The following is a 19,816-nucleotide window of genomic DNA, read 5'->3' as shown; positions in this document are numbered from 1 at the left end:
TTTTAATAACTTAAAAATCATTGCATTGAAGTGTATTAAGCATTCACTTCTGGTAAGATATTAATAAAATGTAGGTCGATTGAGTATCTCAATCCATCAATCAATGAGATACTCAATCTTTAGGTCAGTTAATCTATCATGATAATTAAATATCTGTTATAAAATTTTCTTCTATCTTAATTAAGTAAAAATAAAACAACATAGTATTATGACTAAAATTTATATATTGGACAAGTAAGATACATCTTCAAACAAAAATATTACCAAGATACATAAAAGTTTTCCAAAGCACAAATTAACATTTGCAAACCACCTCAAAAATAAAAAAGTCACAAATACACTAAAATAAAGCTAGATAAAATTAATAAGGTATTAACACAATTAAATATAATACATAAAGAAACAATCATTTTGTAAGTAAGAAAAAAGAAACCTGAGATCTGGGATAAAACCACTATATATAAATCAGCTTCTATAATATTACAATATTTGATTATGTAAATTAAAATTTTCCTTAGAAAAGTGAATCTAATTTAGTCAACAGATCATATAACCAGTCATATAATACATTACAACTTAAAAAATGAACTTAAGAGCACTGAAATGTCAAACTGGTGGGAAAGAAAATACCATAATACACAAGCCGAATTATGTCAAAACTGTATTTGTGACTTAGATGAAAATAAATGGAGGTATTCAACATTTGATTGAGAACAAAAGAAGTAGAGATATTGTCACTACTGGAAGAACAAAATCATCATCACCAGAATGTTATTAATATATTCAATCATAAAGAAAAGTCCTCAAGTTATCTAACACCTTCACAGTAAATTTAGTTGAAACCCACCGGGTTGGTCTAGTGGTGAACGCGTCTTCCCAAATCAGCTGATTTGGAAGTCGACAGTTCCAGCGTTCAAGTCCTAGTAAAGCCAGATATTTTTACACGGATTTGAATACTAGATCGTGGATACCGGTGTTCTTTGGTGGTTGGGTTTCAATTAACCACACATCTCAGGAATGGTCGAACTGAGAATGTACAAGACTACACTTCATTTACACTCATTACATATCATCCTCTGAAGAATTATCTTAACGGTAGTTACCGGAGGCTAAACAGGAAAAGAGAGAGAGTAAATTTAGTTAAAAAGTGGATGTGTGGGCAGACCAAAAGAATCCAGTGCACATTTTCTGGACTTAAAAAAAAAGAAAAAATAAGCTATTTTTTTAGGTATGTTGTGTGGAATCTCTGAAAGGAATTACGAACTACATGCTAATGTGTCCTACTTGCAGAATATGATTAAAAAATGAATTTTATTGCACTGGGAACATTGATCTATTACATGCAGAATTCTCCAAAAACTAAAATTTCTGCTCTATTAAATAATTTTGAATAAATATGCTATTCTTAAAGAAAAAATATTTGACAGAAACATTTCACAAAAAAACAATTCTTTTTTTCTCCAAAAACATATAAGTGTACGCAGAAGTACATTATAACTTACAATATTAAATTACAAATGTTACATATCTTAATTTTAGATGATAAGATTATTTAAGTACATATAGCTTCATTAAAAAGAAACAAGACACAATAATATTTTTATTTACATTTAAAAAGTACTTTAAATAAAATACCATAAATTAATAATTACCCATATGTTTAAATGAATAAACAGATCACAGATAGAACATATTGTTCTTAAAAAAATCTACTGTGAAAATTTGGCAGTCATTTGATTACATTTGCTCCATAGAATGTTGTGCTACAAGATAAATTTTGTTATTATCCTAATTTTAATATTAGATACAAAAAAACTGTTCTATCTAATAATAATTGTTATAATTACTTATGTAGTGTTTAAAACAGAAAAAATATTTACAATACATAATATTTTGTTAAAAAATAAATAAAAGATGTTCCTTATTGTAATAATTACTTTATCAGAAAAAAAACTTTTTTTATTAATTTTAATTGGCCGTGATTACTATCATCATTAACCTCTAAATTCCAAAAGTATGCATATACCATCACAGGAATTTCTGTTTATGTAATATATTATTTTAAACACAACATCATATGATGGATGCTTGATTACAAGGTATTTGGTTTGTTTAAATAACCTTTTACAAGAGACAGTGGTTCTCTGGTTTGTATTCAATGTGCAAGTTTTATGATGCAATAATGACATGTTAAAACTTCAGGATTGTTAAACTTTACTATTAATTCATTTAATAAAGTAAAAAAAAATGGCGCTAGGCTGAAGCCCAATTACAATTTGATGATTATGAGAGATGAATGTTTTATATTTTATAATTAGTGCACAATAAAATAGTTGCATACATATAACAACATTACACAAAATTAAATTTATACAATCTGAATCTTTACTATCAGTAAACAGCATTTTTATTATTGGAAGTTTAAGAAAATCATAGAAATTTCAACAGTGAAATTGTCAGCTTGAGATACTCAAATACTTTTTTTTTTAATTATACTTATTTCTTTTATTATGTTATGACATATATAATACAAGCATCCCAGTCGCAGCTTCGCCTGTGCTATATGGTTATTTTGTTCTCCATCAAGGTCAGGTGATAATTAGACGGCTTGACTCACCTATCTCGTCCTTCCTGTCTAGTCAGAGGACTCTGTCCCTTGGATGCTGCTGTGTTCATTAAGTCACACTTGTGAGAATAAAACGGTAAATAAAAATTAAAGCCTGTTCAATTTATAAAAAAATATCAGTGTATTGTAATTTCTTCAGAACAACAGCTTAGTAAGTACAGGACCTGAAACTTTGAGTGAGCTAAGAATGTGGGTTTGAAAACCAACAGCCTCCATCTTAAAAATATTAGTTATAACTGGCTACCTGTGCTTTGTATGGGTAAAAATATATTTTGTCTGTTGTTAGCATTACCTGACAAACACCACTTAGTGATCGTACTTCATTATTCACTTTAAAGTTTTTTATTTTATGTTTTTTAGTTGAGTAATCGGAAATAGGTACAGCCAATAATATGACAGTGGCAGTCATATTTATTTAAGTGAGATATATATTTATTAACACATATTAAGTCACATATTAACAGATACAGTGGCTATGTTGGTTGAGCTGCCACACTGTACACTATCACACCGCTTAAAAAATTAAAATTAAAAAAACCTGAAAATGGTTTTTAGATATTTTCTGAAGAATATTTGCAAACACCAAACTAGTAAATATCTTGTTTAATATAGTCATAAATGGAGAAAATTTGCAATCATTGTTGAAATATTTTTACCTTTCTTCATCCCTTTCAAAGTCGTATTTAGAAAAATCTAAAAATTGGTTTTTAGATATTTACATGAAAATTACACACACCAAAAATCAAGTTGATGTTTTCATCTGTTATGGAGAAATTTAAAAATAAAAAAACAGTAAATTTTATTATTATTCAATTTTAACCCTTTAAACTCAGAATTTCAAAAAATTCTTTCTTGGGGTGTACTTGCACAATAAGAACATGTATACAAATTTTCATCAATTTATCTTCAGTAGTTTTTGCTGGATGTTGATAAAACAGTCAGTCAGGACAAGTTGCTTTATAGGTACAGATATATGTTAGTAGTACATTCTATCTTATTTCAGTTTAATTTCTTTATTCTTATTTAACTAAGATCCATTTTTTAGATTAATTTTAACTAGCTTCCATTACCTATTTTAACATTTAGTTACAATTTAGAATGGTTTTCATTTAATTATAATTTACATGATTAATTTACTAAGGTAGAGTTACATTTATATTAATACTATATAATATTATACTCTAAGATTTATATTAAAATTAATACTATAAATTCTGATACATAAAAATTTATTTGAAGAGGATGAATTTAACAATATTTTCAATTATTTTATCAAAAAATCAGCACCATCTTTGTACTTAGCTCTCATGACTTAGCTTACATCACAGGATCAACAAAATGTCATCTGTGGTTTACAGTGAGAGTTCATACAGTTGGAATAGGCTGCAGTAAGTCCCTTATTCACCCAAAAACATCTGGGTAGTACCTGAAGTGACATATATATTTATTAATGTCACTAAAGTTGCAGCAATGTTTGGCAGAATTACAATGAAACAATCCTATGTTTTGAAGCTAATTCATACACTCATCATATAGTTAATATTCTTCCTCAGTTGTATTTTCTTTTCATAAACTACATCTTGTCTATTTCAATACAGGCATTTAGCTCACTGATCATTGGCAGCTTAATTAACAGATTTTATGTACGAGTAATTTTACTAGCTGACATAAGTATAATGGTTAACGTCAAACTCACTTTAAAAAAATTTTACAATATTTCCAGGAGTAAATAAAATATATTATTGTCTTATAATCTAAATGAGTATGTTGAAGAAATACTTCCCAGTAGTATGGACCCTTATAATCAATTATTTATAATTTCATTGTTATAAAAACTGTGACTGAAAACTGGGATTAAAAATCAATTTAGAGCAGAGTGGGGCAGAAGTGTGAGAAGACACCTAATGCTTATAAGTGCAATGTCACACAGGTGCACTTTACATTCTATACATAATTTTAGAAATTTTTATGCTTGTCAAAGGAATATATAATACCATGATTTTAATTGAATTTTATAGTAGTATGGGAACCATACAAATGATTTCATTCAATGAAACCATTTCAACAACTGAAGAAGCATTAAATTCCCATAGCTAAGGAAATGGACTGTAAATGAAGTACATAATGTATATAAACAGGGAGCCTTAAAAAAAATTGAACAATCTGCACTGTAAATTCTCATGCTTAGTAGACTCTATGTGTAGATATGAAAGCATACATGAACCATCACTATTGAATCTTTTAGAAACAAATATTATGATGACCTTTCACTTAAATGTGTATATGAGTTAATTTGACACAACACATTCTGAGTCACTTTTATGGATCAATATATTTGTTTCCACATACTCTTTCTTTCTAGTCAAATGAATGTAATTACTATATACTATCTGCAAATATCTGACAAAATATTTAAACAAATATCATGCCTCATTTCCGTTACATCTGTTTAAATGAAATCATATATAGCTATTACTTCTTACCTTTATTTTGCTATATCCAATTCATTCAATTTGCATGCATCAAGAGTTTTCTTGATGCAAAATGAAAAATTGTTTATAATATGTTTTCCTTTGAATTTGTAACTGATGTAATTAAGAACTTTTATATTTTCTACCTTGTGAAACATTAATAAATTATCACTGTAAATAAAGTAAGTTTCATCCATCTAACTCTTCAGGCAGTAACTTGTTCTCAAGTAAATATCAATATTTGAGATTTATAAGATAATTTTAGTTAAATAACAGAGATATTGAAAAAAAAAAAATGAATCCCCTTCTCATAAAATATTATATTATGAAAATCTGTACAACTTAAGATAGAGAGTCAAGTCAACAGAAATAATACTACTTAGTAATAATGTTACTTCTTGTATATATAGAATGTTTTTTTTTGTGTATATGATTAGTTTGATATTCATTCTCCAGCATTTAGTATATCCCATTTGCGTTTCACCTTTTTCATAACAGCCTAATTTTTATTACCACTAAAATAATTTCTAATTATAAATCACATAAATTATTTCATCACTCAATCTGTCCCTGAGATTTTAATTAAAATGATATTTAATACTAATCAACTTTACAGAACAAATCACAACATTTTTAAATTTCGTTCAGCACTTACTAATTCTGGATTTATTTCTAAGGCTTTCTTATAAGCTTCTTTTGCATTATCATACTTTTTCCACCGATGATAAAGGACTCCTGTAAATAATGTAAAAAATTAATATGGGATAAAATTTCATACAAATAAGATTAAGATAATCACTTTTTATGACTAAATTATATTCATAAGACAAGTGGAGAATTAACTGATAATTTATCTCTTTGACAGAATTGTAAAAGATACTTTTTTATAAAAAAAAAGAAACTTTTCTTCATAAAAGAATTTTTTCAGTATTATAAAAGATAATACTGATAATTTTGAGTGGAGTCAGATACTTGTGGCCTTAGCCTGTTGAATACCTTTTCATTTAACTGTTTTAGCCTCCGGTAACTACCGTTTAGATAATTCTTCAGAGGATGAATGAGGATGATATGTATGAGTGTGAATGAAGTGTAGTCTTGTACAGTCTCAGTTCGACCATACCTGAGATGTGTGGTTAATTGAAACCCAACCACCAAAGAACACCGGTATCCATGGTCTAGTATTTAAATCCGTGTAAAAATAACTGGCTTTACTAGGACTTGAACGCTGGAACTCTCGACTTCCAAATCAGCTGATTTGGGAAGACGCGTTCACCACTAGACCAACCTGGTGGATACCTGTTGAATACCTAAATAAACCAAACAGCACTGTACATGGCATACTCTTAACTATGTGAATTTTTATATTATACTAGCTGGTTAGGGCTTGCTTCGCTCACCCAAACATCTAGCCTAGACCCTTAATGTGTTCATATCCTCATGTTTGTGAAAATATTAAACATTTTACAGAAATATTTTAAGAAAAGAATAGCTAGTGTGTAGAGAATATTTTTCTGAACACATTGGTGTTTTTATTTTTAAAACAGGTTTAAGGAGTGAGTAGATATAGAATTTAATAGTTTTTAATACAAATATAATGTGTAACACTAGCCATATTGATAACAAGGCGTTGGCGAGTGTGAGGTTGTGTTGCCATTCCAGCTGCTGCTATTGGCACAGAATGGACCATGCGATGCACCAACGACTCTCTCCAGCTAAATAATAAATCCTTTTTTTTTACTGCTAAATATTTACTAATAATTCCTTTCTTTTATTAATAAAATGAATAAATAATAATAAGTAAATAAAAGTACAAATATAAATAAAAATAATCTATGCTTAGAAATTAAACTAAATAAATTGTAAATTAACTGACAACGGACTGCTTCTACCAGGAGAGAGTTGGCTGAGAGAGAGCCGCTGTGCACACCACCATTGGTACAATCTGGACCAGTAGCAGCTAAAATAAAAATGTGAGCACATACGACAATCAAATTCATGCACCATCCTTTTTTAGGAGAAAGAAGAGAAAATAAGTGCTTTAAATGAAATACCTCCTATGGATTCATATAAAGCTACATTTTATTAACATGGCATTTTAATAGCAGTAAGTCTAATTTTTTATTTCAAGTTAATGTATTTATATTTAATAATAATCTTGCAAATAAATTTAATAATTCTTATTGTAAGCAAGAACTGAAATAAATTTAATTTGTTTAATAAATCAAATAATCAGTTTAACAGATTAATCACCCAGTATAGCATTCTTGGTACAAATTAACTTCCAGTGGATTTTAGTTAATAGATTTTTTACTATTCATTGTGCAATATTTATTTATATATAGGACTGCAAAACACACATTATAACTTACAATATTCATAAATACTATGATCAGTAAAAAACAAGATGATTTAAAATACACAAATTACATTAATAAATATAAAAATTATTTTAGTGGCAATTAATATACAGCTAATTCTTCCAAAAATACACAAAAATCCTTCCTAATAACAAAACGTTATTTCAATTTAAAATAATTTTTTAAAGATAATATATGTAAAGTTTAATATTTACAGTATCATCATGCATATTCTATATCAGTATTTTTATTTTTACTATGTTTTATAAATAATGTATGTATTTTTTATACAGATAATGTATCTATTTATTAATATAATTTGTATATTTTAAATCATTTTGTTTTTTACTGATCATAGTATTTATGAATATTAAGCTATAATGAGTGTTTTGCAGTGCTATATATAAGTACATAAATACGAGGGTTATTTTTTCTCAAGGTCCGATCGGTCACGAAATTGAAACCACAGTGAAAATAAAAAAAATTTTTTATTTGTAACAAGTACTTACATAGTTATGCTATTTCTCTACATAGTTGCCACTCCGAATTAGACATTTGTTGTAGCGTGGTACCAACTTTCCAATATCCTCGTCATAGAACGGAGCCGCTTGTGTTTTCAGCCATGTTTCTATACTGGTCTGCAGTTTGATATATGTGCCACAATGTTGTCCTCCTAGCCAGCATTTCATGTGAGCAAAGAGGTGAAAATCGGATGGAGTCAAGTCCGGGCTGTATGGTGGGTGATCAAACACTTCCCAACGAAAACGCTGCAGGAGCTTCTTTGTTACAGCTGCAGTGTGTGGCCGAGTATTGTCATGGAGAAAGACAATACCTGATGACAACATTCCTCTCTGCTTATTCTGAAGGTGCTTATTCTGAGGCTGCAGTGATGGTTGTGCCATGTTCCATGAATTCCACCAAGAGAACTCCATTCCGGTCCCAAAACACAGTAGCCATACACTTTCTGTTGGAGAAGGTTCGCTTGAACTTCTTTGGTTTACTGGGAGCATCCACTGTTTGGATTGTTCTTTTGTTTCTTCAGTTTCGAAATGGACCCATGTTTCCGTTCCCTGTAACAATTTTGTTCAAAAAATCTTCTCCTTCATTCTGGTAGCGCTGGAGAAACATTAGGGAGGCATCCATTCTCATTGTTTTGTGATGGTTGGACAGCATCTTGGGATACATCCAAGAATCCATCTTGCATACAGTTTGCGATACTGAAGTCTCTCACTCACAATGGTGTAGAGAGCTGACCTTGAAATTTCAGGAAACGAATCACTCAATACAGAAATTGTGAACCAAAGATTTTCTCGAATTGCCTCATCAACTCGCTCGATGAGATCATCGGTTGACACTTGCTTCCTTCCCTGACCACCTGCATCATGAACATCTGTACGTCCTGCTTTAAAGTTCCTGCACCACTGTCGCACTTTACTGTCACTCATTGAAGTTTCACCGTACACATTACTTATTCGTCAATGAATTTCAGCTGCATTACACCCCTCAGCCTGAAGAAATCGAATTACCGCACGCACTTTACAATTGGCGGAAGATGCTATTGTTGTTGACATGTTTACGTGCTAGCTGCATGTTCAGAACTAAACGAAGTGATGCGGCGTGATTGAAGGCCATACTAGAGATGCTGCGCAACACATATGCGCAAAGGTTCATCCGATTTTTGCATGGGTTTTTATTTCGCGACCGATCGGACCTTGAAAAAAATAACCCTGGTAAATATTGCACAATGAATAGTAGAAAATCTATTAACTAAAATCCACTGTAAGTTAAACAGCTAATAGAAAAACCATATGAAAATTAGAATAATCAATTTTTTTATTTTAAAAGAACTTTTATTCTGTATAAAAAATACAAGCTCATTTTTCAAATATAACATTTATTGAGAAGATTATACTATTTTATTTTAATATATTAATAGTCCTGTCCCCCAGAATGTTATCACCTCACTTTATGAATTAGCAACTTTCAGAATCACTGCAAATAAGAAAATTTAAACTATTAATGAAGAAATGGACAGCCAGTATAAGCAAACACTGCGTATATACAGCACACACACATATGTGCGAATGTGCACACACACACACACACACACACACAAAGTTGATGGCCAAGTAGTGGTAAGGGGGAACTTATATCTGAAATAAAAGAAGAATAGTCACAATTGCATAACTGGAAGTGGCTGTTGATTCTTGTATTTCTCAGTAATATAACCACAGAACTGTTGAGCTAATTTATGAACTTCTAAGAATAAACCAAACTACACTTCTGATATCTTCTTTTAATTATTTTATTCAAAGAGTGGATGAGGAAATACAGGTAGTGAATGAAATATAACTTGCTTCAATCTATGGCAGAACTCTAATGACAGTAGACCTCTTAACCAGAAAGCAGCTCCATAATATAAATCATTCTTACAGTGCTAAAGTCAGGATGTTTTTTTCTTTTTTGGAATTTAGGGTGACAAAACCAATCTGAACCAGTTGTGATGTTTATTATTAATTTCTTTCAGTAAAACTGAACTTGAAAGGGTTGAAATCAGAATTTAACAAAGAGAACTTTTGGAATTTAGTCAGCATGAAAATTATCCAAACCTTATTAAAACAGAATGTTGCATATTCTCATTTTTTAATTGATGCAAAATGTACAACATACACTACTTAGATAGGTACAGAAAATAGAACACACAAGGTATTCTTTTGATAATTTTTTTGTAATCACAACCCTCATAAATAAAAACATCTATTATTACATAAAAAAAGGTTAAATAAATAAACAGTCTAAATTACCTAAATTAACATAATAAAGTCCCTGATTTGGATTCAGTTCAATAGCAATTTTAAAATGTTTTTCAGCCTCACTGAATCTAGATAACTTCCCTAGACTGTTAGCTAAATTAAAATGTATGCCAGCATCTGTTGGTAAAATGTACAATGCTTCCATTGCTGTAGACTCAGCTTCTTCATATTTTCCTACAAATAAATAATATATGAAGTAAATTAAATTAAACATGAATAATTTTTTTAACCAATTTAAAAAAAAATATAATATGGTTAAAACAATAATGTTATTTATAAAAAGATGTAAATTTATAAAAAGATGTAAAATACATATAACAACCATATTCACTGCTATAAAAATAAAAGACCAGTTTGTTGTAGTCAATCTGGGATTCTAATTCCATAAAAAATATTATTTACACTCTACTAAATCTCTTTGAAATTTTTAATTAAAATTGCTTAATTTCTTTCTAATAATTTAATTTTCATTATTGAGTTACAGTCTTGGAGCTACCACAGTTTTTCAAGACTAATTTACATCAGGCGGAAGTATGTTAAATTTTTAGTTTAGTAAATGGCAGGCAAGAAATGTCAGTAGGAATATTCTGTATGAAGAGTCTTATCACCTAATATTCTGTATGAGGAATCTTATAACATTCTGTATAACGTTTGATTTGTTTATAACAAGCTATTTTTTTCCACACATTATTGACCCACAAGTAATCCAAAGAACTAAGTGACACATTTTGGTCGATTTGGAATTACAGGCAAACATCTTGATTCAAAGATTTATATGATTTTGGACTTGCAGGAAGCTAATAATTTTTTCAACAAACAATTGCCCTAAAAACAATTGGCAGATATTTTTATCAGATCTAAAAAGTTTTGTGGTCAGTTGATAAATAGACAGCTATACTACTACAGAATTGGCCAATCTGAAATTAATTCTAGTTATAATTTTGAACATAATTTTTTCATTATAACATGTAACATTTTTAATAATTTTTTATAAAATAGTCGATGGATAAGTAATTTTCTAATGGATCCATGAAATATTTTTTATGAAGAGGCCTTTAATAATAATAGTTTCTCATACCTGTATACAGAATAAAACAAAAATTGCAAACCTCCTGAACAGTTTTTTGAACAGTCACTGCACTCAAACTCACCACGACGAATCCCAACACAAACTGTGTCTTTCTGATGGTCTCACCAGTCTAACCCCACCACCATTTCTGAGAATTACTCAGTCTATGCGAGTGCGTGTATGCACACTAACGTAATGCTTTCTGTGGGAAAAGTTTGTTCCATTTGCAAGCATGATGTATTATTACAATAAAATTTTATTTTTAGAAATAATGTGTGAAAAGAAATTAATCATGCCATGACTATCCACAATCAGTCTGAATAAATCCATTTAAGCTTGCATTTTAAAATCGTCTTCCGACGTAATAAAAAATTTTTAAAATAAAAAGTATAGAATGAAATAAAGTAACCGACTTAATTAAGCCCCATGAGCCTAATTTTGTCAAAATTTATAATGGTTATAAACCTGTTACAAGTTCAGGATCATCTCTGCCTGTGATCCCAAAACTAACCAAGATATTTGCCAGTTGTTGTTTTTTTTTTGTTTTACTTGTAGGTCAATAATTTGTGTAAAAAAAGCTTATTATAAATAAATTTTAAAAAAATCACACAAAACATTAAAAGTTTATCATATTATCAATAAGAGGAACTATACGACAGCATTTACCTACAGACATTTACTAAACTAAACTTACAGCTTGATTATATTAAGTCAAGAAAAAATGCATTAGCTCCAGGACTTTATATTTGTTACAGAGTTATGGATGTTCAGACAGACAAATATACAATACTCTTTTGAGGTAGTAATTACCCTCTTTCATTATTTTAGAGTTGCAAACATAGGAAAATAAGAAAAATATAATTATTCCCCTTCATTTACAAGTGATATGTTCCAAGACTGACTGATGGTAAGAAGTGCTATATAGTTTAAATGCTATTAGTTTAAGAAATGCTATTAGTTCATTTATGAACATGTAACTCTTTTTAGATTACGGTCTGTGAGGTACTTTAATTAGTATACTATGCATGAAAGTAATGTAGTGATTGTAGGTAAGTTGATGCAGATACAAATCACTGCCAAAAATACCATAACCACTCTTAAGAACAACAAGCATTCCATGTTGCAATTACTTAGGAAAGTGAGGAATGAATGTTTTTGTAAGGCCTTTATTACTGTTTCAATCAGCATGTCAAACTTACTGAAATAAAGATGATATTCAGTGCAAATAATAAATTCACTCTACTCACTATAGGTATTGAGAAAATAATGAACATCATAACTCTGAGAAGCAACTCTTATCTAGCACCTATTGTACTGCAGGGTTTTATATAAATAAACATCATAAGGAAAACTAGATAGATATTACAAAATAACAGATTAATCTTATCTTTCCAATATAAACAGTAATGAAAATGATAACTTGCAAAACAGAATGATTAATTAAATAAGTTTTTATTACTTACATCATTTAAAACATAGTTTTTTTTCCTAGTTCCACAACAAAGTGTTGTTATCAGCGCCCAAACATGGTATTTATGTAATAAATAAATAAATTTAAAAAAATGCCAATTAAAAATTAAAACCCAGCAATATAAAAATACATATTAATAAGAAAAACCCTGTAATGTATGCTAAAAGAGAGATAAAAACATAAAGATATATCAGATTATTAATCTTAATTAAAATAATAAAATTGACTCTTTCCAAAGATGGAAAGATTCCATGATGCAACAAAAGGTAACTTAAAAGAACAAAAATAAAATGCAGTATATGCCAAATGGTATATACAAGTGATAAGGACCTTACAAATAATTCAATTTTTGAAAAGATATACGGAAGACATTATAAATAGCAACACATTCTATAACATCATTCCATTGTTCCCCAACATATTTAGCATATCAACCCCTACTTTCAACTTGCGATGCAATGGCACATAACAGATACAATCCACAAGGATGACGTGCACTGTTAGTTGGCAGTCGCAGCTTGCACAAACAGGTGCATCTGTTTGAGATCAGATATCCATGAGTGAGCCTAGTGTGCCCTATTCGCAAATGGCAAATAATAATCTTCTCTCAATGGTTATCTCTGCATGAGGAGCTCCATCGTGACAAAGTGTTCTTAATTGGATGAAGTTCATTGTTAAAATTAGAATTTTATTCACTCTGCCACTCATCATGAACCACCCTCTACTGGAACACAGGCAAGATCATTCGAAACAACGTGATTGGTGAAAAGAGGCTGGAAACAAGCCTCTTTTGCCACAATATCAGCACACTTATTGCCTGTAATTCAAATATGGCTGGGGATCCAGTAGAAGTTCACAGTTGTATTACGTTCATTCATTGGTGAAATAACACACTGAATCTCACAGACAATAGGGTGTCAGGAGTACATGTCCCTAATCGCCTGTAAGGCACTCATGGAGTCTGAGCAAACAAGCACATGTCAAAATATTGGGCTAATTATATGTAAGGCCTTATTAATAGCATGCAGCTCCACAACAGAAATACTGGTGATGCTGGGAAGGCCAAACATGTATCTTCTATTGCCAATCACAAAAGCACAACCAACAAAATTAACATCTCTAGAACCGTCCATATGAACTATAGCATCAGGATTCACGCTATTTATAATTTATAAAATTTGTTTCCTCAGACAACCGGATTTGTGTTCTTATTGTCGATACTATTTATGGCTATAACAAAGTAACATTTAGACCATTTCCCAGTGGTTCTCTGTTTTCTAGTGTGAAACTTTCAGGTATTGTTGTTCCAACTCGAACTTGAGAGGACCGCATATTGAGGAAACCCCTGATGAACGTAAGCAAATTCCCTTGTATACTCCATTCATGAAGTGTATTTAGGATACACTTCTCAGTTTGGTGGTCACATCTTTTGCAGACATATCTGCAAAAAAAAACACATCATTCAGGAGATGGAAATCATCCTGGCGAGTCTCCTGCAGACACAGCATTAAAGGATTTTCTTCCTTTAGAAGGATTTCAATATCCTCCTAGTAAGAATAGAGACCGCAAACATTCCACTAAATAATATTTGCAGCCACAGGAAAAACTTATTTCCTGTTATATATAAAAACACTACTTGCAAATTATTTATCAAATACTATCTGGTTTTTATTTTTTGATTTTATGACCTTTAAAATGAGCTTCACTTCTTTGGGCATTTCATCTACCACAATATCCTCGTAGAAATCTCAAGATGGTGGAGGGGATTTGGAAGCCTGGGAGGGTAGAGATGCCATAACCAGGCGATGATGTTTTAATAGATCCTTCACAGGGATCTTGGTTGTACACAGTGAAATTGGTGCAGCAGGAACATTTTGTGATGGTGTAAAGACTAACGTGGAGTTAGATAAACCATCATCAATTTTTCTAGCAGAAGTTACCTTCTTACCAGAGCTCAATGCTGTAATTGCAGCTGTGAGGGATTTAACTTATTCTGACAAAGCTTCTACCAATTTTGTAAGTTCTTTACATGATGCAGATTCTCTATATCTTTGTACATTGTTTGAGATGGACTGTACAAAACTAACACCAAGTTGTACTTTTGAGCCAAATTATCTGTGCGCACGGCCGTGTCATTACTAGCCAACCAAAAACATAATGCTTGCTTCTTTCGGCTATAGCTAATGTGAACTGCTATAATAACATTCATCAAAAATGATGAATGAATTAATGAGGTGTGTTTGATAATACAACTCATTAATATGTAATTTAGAAATAATTATTATGAATTTGTTAATTAATGTATTTAGTTTGAATTTATAATACTAAAATCAAAGTATGATCTTATAATACAGTATTTTATCTATAGCATAAATTACACATATTATTTTAATCCCAATTTATCCAATAAAATGTGACATTATTTAATAAAATATGATGATCAAGAATATTATTGTAATAGCGTTTTAAAATAATTAGGTAGTGCAATATTTAAAAGCATATTTTCTTCCAATTAATTATAACTATTATGAAATATTTCATAAATTTTATTATAATAATAGTAAAAAGCGATGTTTTACTGTACTTACCTTACAATAAAGTGGTTAAAATAATGTTATGGTTTCATCTATCACTTATAACTTAACCATTAGCACTACATTAACAATCAAAGCGTAATAAAAAAGTATTAATCAAGGGATATTTTATACAAATCAAAGAAAAACTTTGGTTGCTTTTTCAATTACCTTCACTTTTTCACTCAAGTGGCTCAATCCCGCTCATGTCATCTAAGTCTTAATCTGGCTGGTAGCCAGCCATATCTCTCGATTAGCTTCCCACAGCAGTGAGGTATGAGTCTTTTCCCTTAGGTAAACTACTGATGTCAGTTGAACAAAGCAACCACATCAAGGAACTTCCACATGGTTCGACAATGCGGCTCTCGCCACATTGACTCATCGCTTGTGAGTGGCCAATTTTCCCCTTGACCTCTAAGTTCCAGGGTGGCCACAGTTCTGCCCCCCCCCCCCCCAAGGAGCTGGGCAGTTGAACATCATGTGTTCATTCGACTGGACCTCCCTGCAGATGCACAGCTCATCAGCTGCCAGGCGGAACCGAAACAAATATTGGTTTAAATTTACATGGTTGGAGAGCACTCAGGCTTCCATTGCCCTTTAAAATGAAGGAGAGGCATACCATCCCCCCAAATCCTGTATAAACTTATACAAAGATCTTCCTTTAGTCGTGGCATGCCATTCTTGCTGCCATGCTTCTATCACAAGGCTGTAAAGCCTCCTCCGCAGGTGGGAGATGGGCAACTGTTTGAAATTTAGAACCATTGAGATCATCATTCTGCTCCAGTACAGGCCCAGCTCGAAACCACATCCCAAATACCTTGGCCTACCTGCCTCTTCACAATTTCCATATGGCCACCCGAATTTTCACCACTAAATTGATTGGAAGAACCTTTCCCAATACAATGGTAACCTTGTAGAAGGTTTTTTTAAAAATAACAGTGCATACAATTAAGGCTCATTGCTGAGGACTCCTTAAATTTTGAACAAATGCTTGGTTTCTTTCCAACCTTTGCGCCCAAACGGACGCCACATAAGACGCCCTTCTCTTGAACAACTTTATCAAGGATGTAGTGGCAAAATCTAGGTTTGTGCAATTTTACCAATTTGTACAGCTCAGACACATACATACATCGGCACATACATTTCACAAATCAATCTTTCATATCTTGTTTTCTGCTCTTTGAGTTAGGGATTTTATTGATTTAAATATTATGATAAGGAGCATTGTCTATTACTAAAATACTCCTTGACTCAAAATTTTGCAGCAATTTTTTTCTTTCATCCATTTCATAAACATATCACTGTTAACATTATCATGATAGGCCCCAGTCTGATTTGTCATGTTTTTTCCATGTTTTCAAGACATTTGGGATGAAACTTTTTCTCTGCTAGCATAAATAATTATTAATCTGAACCCTTTAGATTGGACGTCAGACACTATTGTTGGAATTGTCTGACCACGATTGACTTTTAAGGTGACTACTAAATATGTATGGTTCACTGAGATAAATTATGGGCCGTTCTTGATTTCTGAAATACTTTATTGCCCTCAGAAAAGAGATTTTTTGTTCAAGAGTAACTGGTATTTCAATTAATAGTTTTCTGTTATTCTGAGTCCTTCTCCATTTGAAACCAAGATCTTCAGAATATATTTCAAACTGCTTTTTTGCCCTTCAAAGTTAATACTCTCTCGTAGCTCTTGTAATAAAATTTTCACTGTAGGAAGGCAATGTTTTTGCAGGTGAAAATTATAAACTATTTGTCTTACCATACATTTATCAAAATTATCCAGTCCTGTGATACACCTTTTAAAAGTCAGTCGTTTGAAAAATGTTTTATTTCGTTGTCATCACTATCTTTTTTTTTCAGTTTGGTAATAATTGTTGTCACACATGCTCAGACACACCACATACTGCAGCAGTTCTAACTTGAGCCTTTGATAAAGGAATTGTCACAGCCTTGTTATCTGCTTCTTCCTTCATAAACTTGTAAATGTTAGAAATAATTTCTCTGCCTTGACTATGAATGATGTGTCCTTTCAATTTCCATTGAATACCGTTGTCCATTATAAAATTTTTGTGCAAACACAAACTTTTTTAATATTAAATTATTACCCACAAAACTACCATAAAATTAATTGTAAGCATAAAATCACTATCACAACACTTTATTTCATTTATTACAGGAAGATTAATATATAAAAATCTTATGATCGTACATAACTTCACAATGCTCAGTTGAAGACTTAATTTATGCAATCTGTTTGTAGTTTTATAAAGGGATAATTGGGGGAGGGTTGTTTAAAAATCAATATAACATTAGTCACAAAACTACAATAATTGGTCGTTGCTACTGTGTGTTGACATTAGTCATCTCATTAGCAAATCCCTAGATAAATATAGTAGTCTAAATACTATATTTAGACTACTAAGCTACTAGTAATATTATACTATTATGTAGTAATAATAATAATACAGTAGACCTAGTAATATATTAACTGTAGTGAGAGAGTCATTGCTTATATGATTTGAATGAGACACTGTGAAAGTGTGGTGCTGACAGTCAGTCAACACAATGTATTTGGAAGAGAGACCCCTCTTCATCGCCTAACAGTCAGTCGGCCGGCCTGGCTGTGCGTGCAGATAGTTTGGCACAATACTACTGTATTCCTCATGATAAGAGATCTTCTGTACTCCCAACAAGCCACAGGGAAGAACATTTTTTGCTCGGTACAATAGCCTTTTCTTCCTTATAAAGGAAGCATTCCTGAGACTTTATCGAATGCGGACCTTTGCAGATTATGCATTTTTCTTCTTCAACATATGTGCTATCTTCTTCATGTCCCATATAGCTGCAACATGCACAAACCTGTTCCTTTTGGCAACCAATTTTGGTGTGACCAAAACCCTGACACTGGAAACAGTGTTTTGGGTTTGGTATATAGGGATGCACATGAACAGAAAGGTAACCAACCTTTATTCGATCAGGGATGGTAGGAGCAGAAAAGGTTAGAATGAGTGAGGAAGTTGGTACATCAACACCATTCTTCTTCCTCATAATCCTTTGCACAGATGTGACAGCCTGTGGTGATAGCTCTTCTGATATCTCTGCTAGTGCAATACTGGACAAGTCGCGGCAAAAAATCACTCCCTTGAAATTCAGCTTATTATGTTGTTTCTATCACTGCATCTTTCTCTACATTCTTAAGAGCTAAGAGTTTTTGAAATTAGTCTTCACTAAGTATTTCAATCAGTAGTGAGCCACTCCTAAGCTTTTTAACAGATTTTGGAGATTCACAGGCTGTTACCACACACTTATTTATTAGAAAGGGAGAAACATTTGCAAAGCATTTACCATTTAGTTTTACAAGAAACTGTACACTTGTTAATTTACCACTCTCTGGTACATTTCTTGTTCCATTTTACTAGACACATCTTCAGCCAGTAATGTCAGTCGAAGTCCCTTCAGACTACCCGGTTTGTTGGTTTTTTCAAGTAGACCAACAACCACCAAATGATTTTTATTTGGGATTGCCATACAGTTCCCACAAGTACCAGGGATATAATAGAACACTCCAACAGAGTGCATGCATCCTGCAGCAAGAGCTAAATACAACCGGATTCACCCAAGTGCCCAGAGATCATTGAATTAGAATTGCCTTCATTTAGAATATTGATTTTCAGAATACAACCAATCTCTTTTGAGAACAGAGTAATGGTGAAAGTAGCATGGTTGAATATCTCCTGCATTTTGCTGGGCTTGGCGTACTGACAAGCAAATGTGTATTTGGCTTAACAAAGAAGACAACTGGAAATCACTTCACTTCATACTTTTGCTGATATAACTGGCATGGGAAGTTGTTGTTCTTGTTTTTAGGGTAATTTGTGTCAAATACAATCATGGGTCGTGTACAACCATCGGCTTCGGCATGTATAAGACATTGGACAACACACCATACTCCACATAATAACTAAATTCTACTTTAAATTTATTGTAAACATTAATTACCAATAGAATCCAGCATAATTACAAGGTTGTTCCAGGCAACACTATGAGTTGGTTTCTGTGAGATTGCTTTTCTCCATGCTGCTCCAGCTTCACTATATCGTTTCTGATCCAAATACTACAACAATAAACAATGATCAATGACTAACCATTTGCAAGTAGCTCTCTTTTTTTTTATATTTAGCCTCTGGAACCACCATAAGGTATTACTTCAGAGGATGAATGAGGATGATATGTATAAATGTAAATGAAGTGTAGTCTTGTACAATCTCAGTTCGACCATTCGTGAGATGTGTGGTTAATTATAACCCAACCATCAAAGAACACTGGGTATCCACAATCTAGTATTCAAGCCCATACAAAAGTAACTAACCTTCACTAAGATTTCAACCTTAGAACTCTCGACTTCAAAATCAGCTGATTTACAATGA

The 19,816-nt window shown here is 31.7% G+C and overlaps 1 protein-coding gene across 2 annotated transcripts in view; it reads right to left on the bottom strand.

Moving 5' to 3' along the window:
• Nucleotides 1-1,839: 1,839 nt before the first annotated feature.
• LOC142319597 (protein O-mannosyl-transferase TMTC4-like) overlaps nucleotides 1,840-19,816 on the bottom strand; it is a 54,574-nt gene continuing 36,597 nt past the window's right edge. The window contains exons 12-15 of one of the 2 annotated variants that reach the window (XM_075357062.1): nucleotides 19,389-19,503; nucleotides 10,259-10,441; nucleotides 5,753-5,832; nucleotides 1,840-2,685 (exon numbers count right to left, since the gene is read on the bottom strand). In XM_075357062.1, the coding sequence (XP_075213177.1) occupies nucleotides 2,614-2,685; nucleotides 5,753-5,832; nucleotides 10,259-10,441; nucleotides 19,389-19,503 (450 nt within the window). In that variant the 3' untranslated portion in view covers nucleotides 1,840-2,613. Of the gene's footprint in view, nucleotides 2,686-3,838; nucleotides 4,053-5,752; nucleotides 5,833-10,258; nucleotides 10,442-19,388; nucleotides 19,504-19,816 lie in introns of those variants that run through there. The other variant, XM_075357060.1, reaches the window with a different exon arrangement.

Source organism: Lycorma delicatula, chromosome 2 (assembly GCF_047948215.1).
Source record: "Lycorma delicatula isolate Av1 chromosome 2, ASM4794821v1, whole genome shotgun sequence".
Taxonomy (NCBI): Eukaryota; Metazoa; Arthropoda; class Insecta; order Hemiptera; family Fulgoridae; genus Lycorma; species Lycorma delicatula.
The sequence above is the reverse complement of the archived record's forward strand: the minus strand, read 5'-3'. Positions and strand labels throughout refer to the sequence as shown.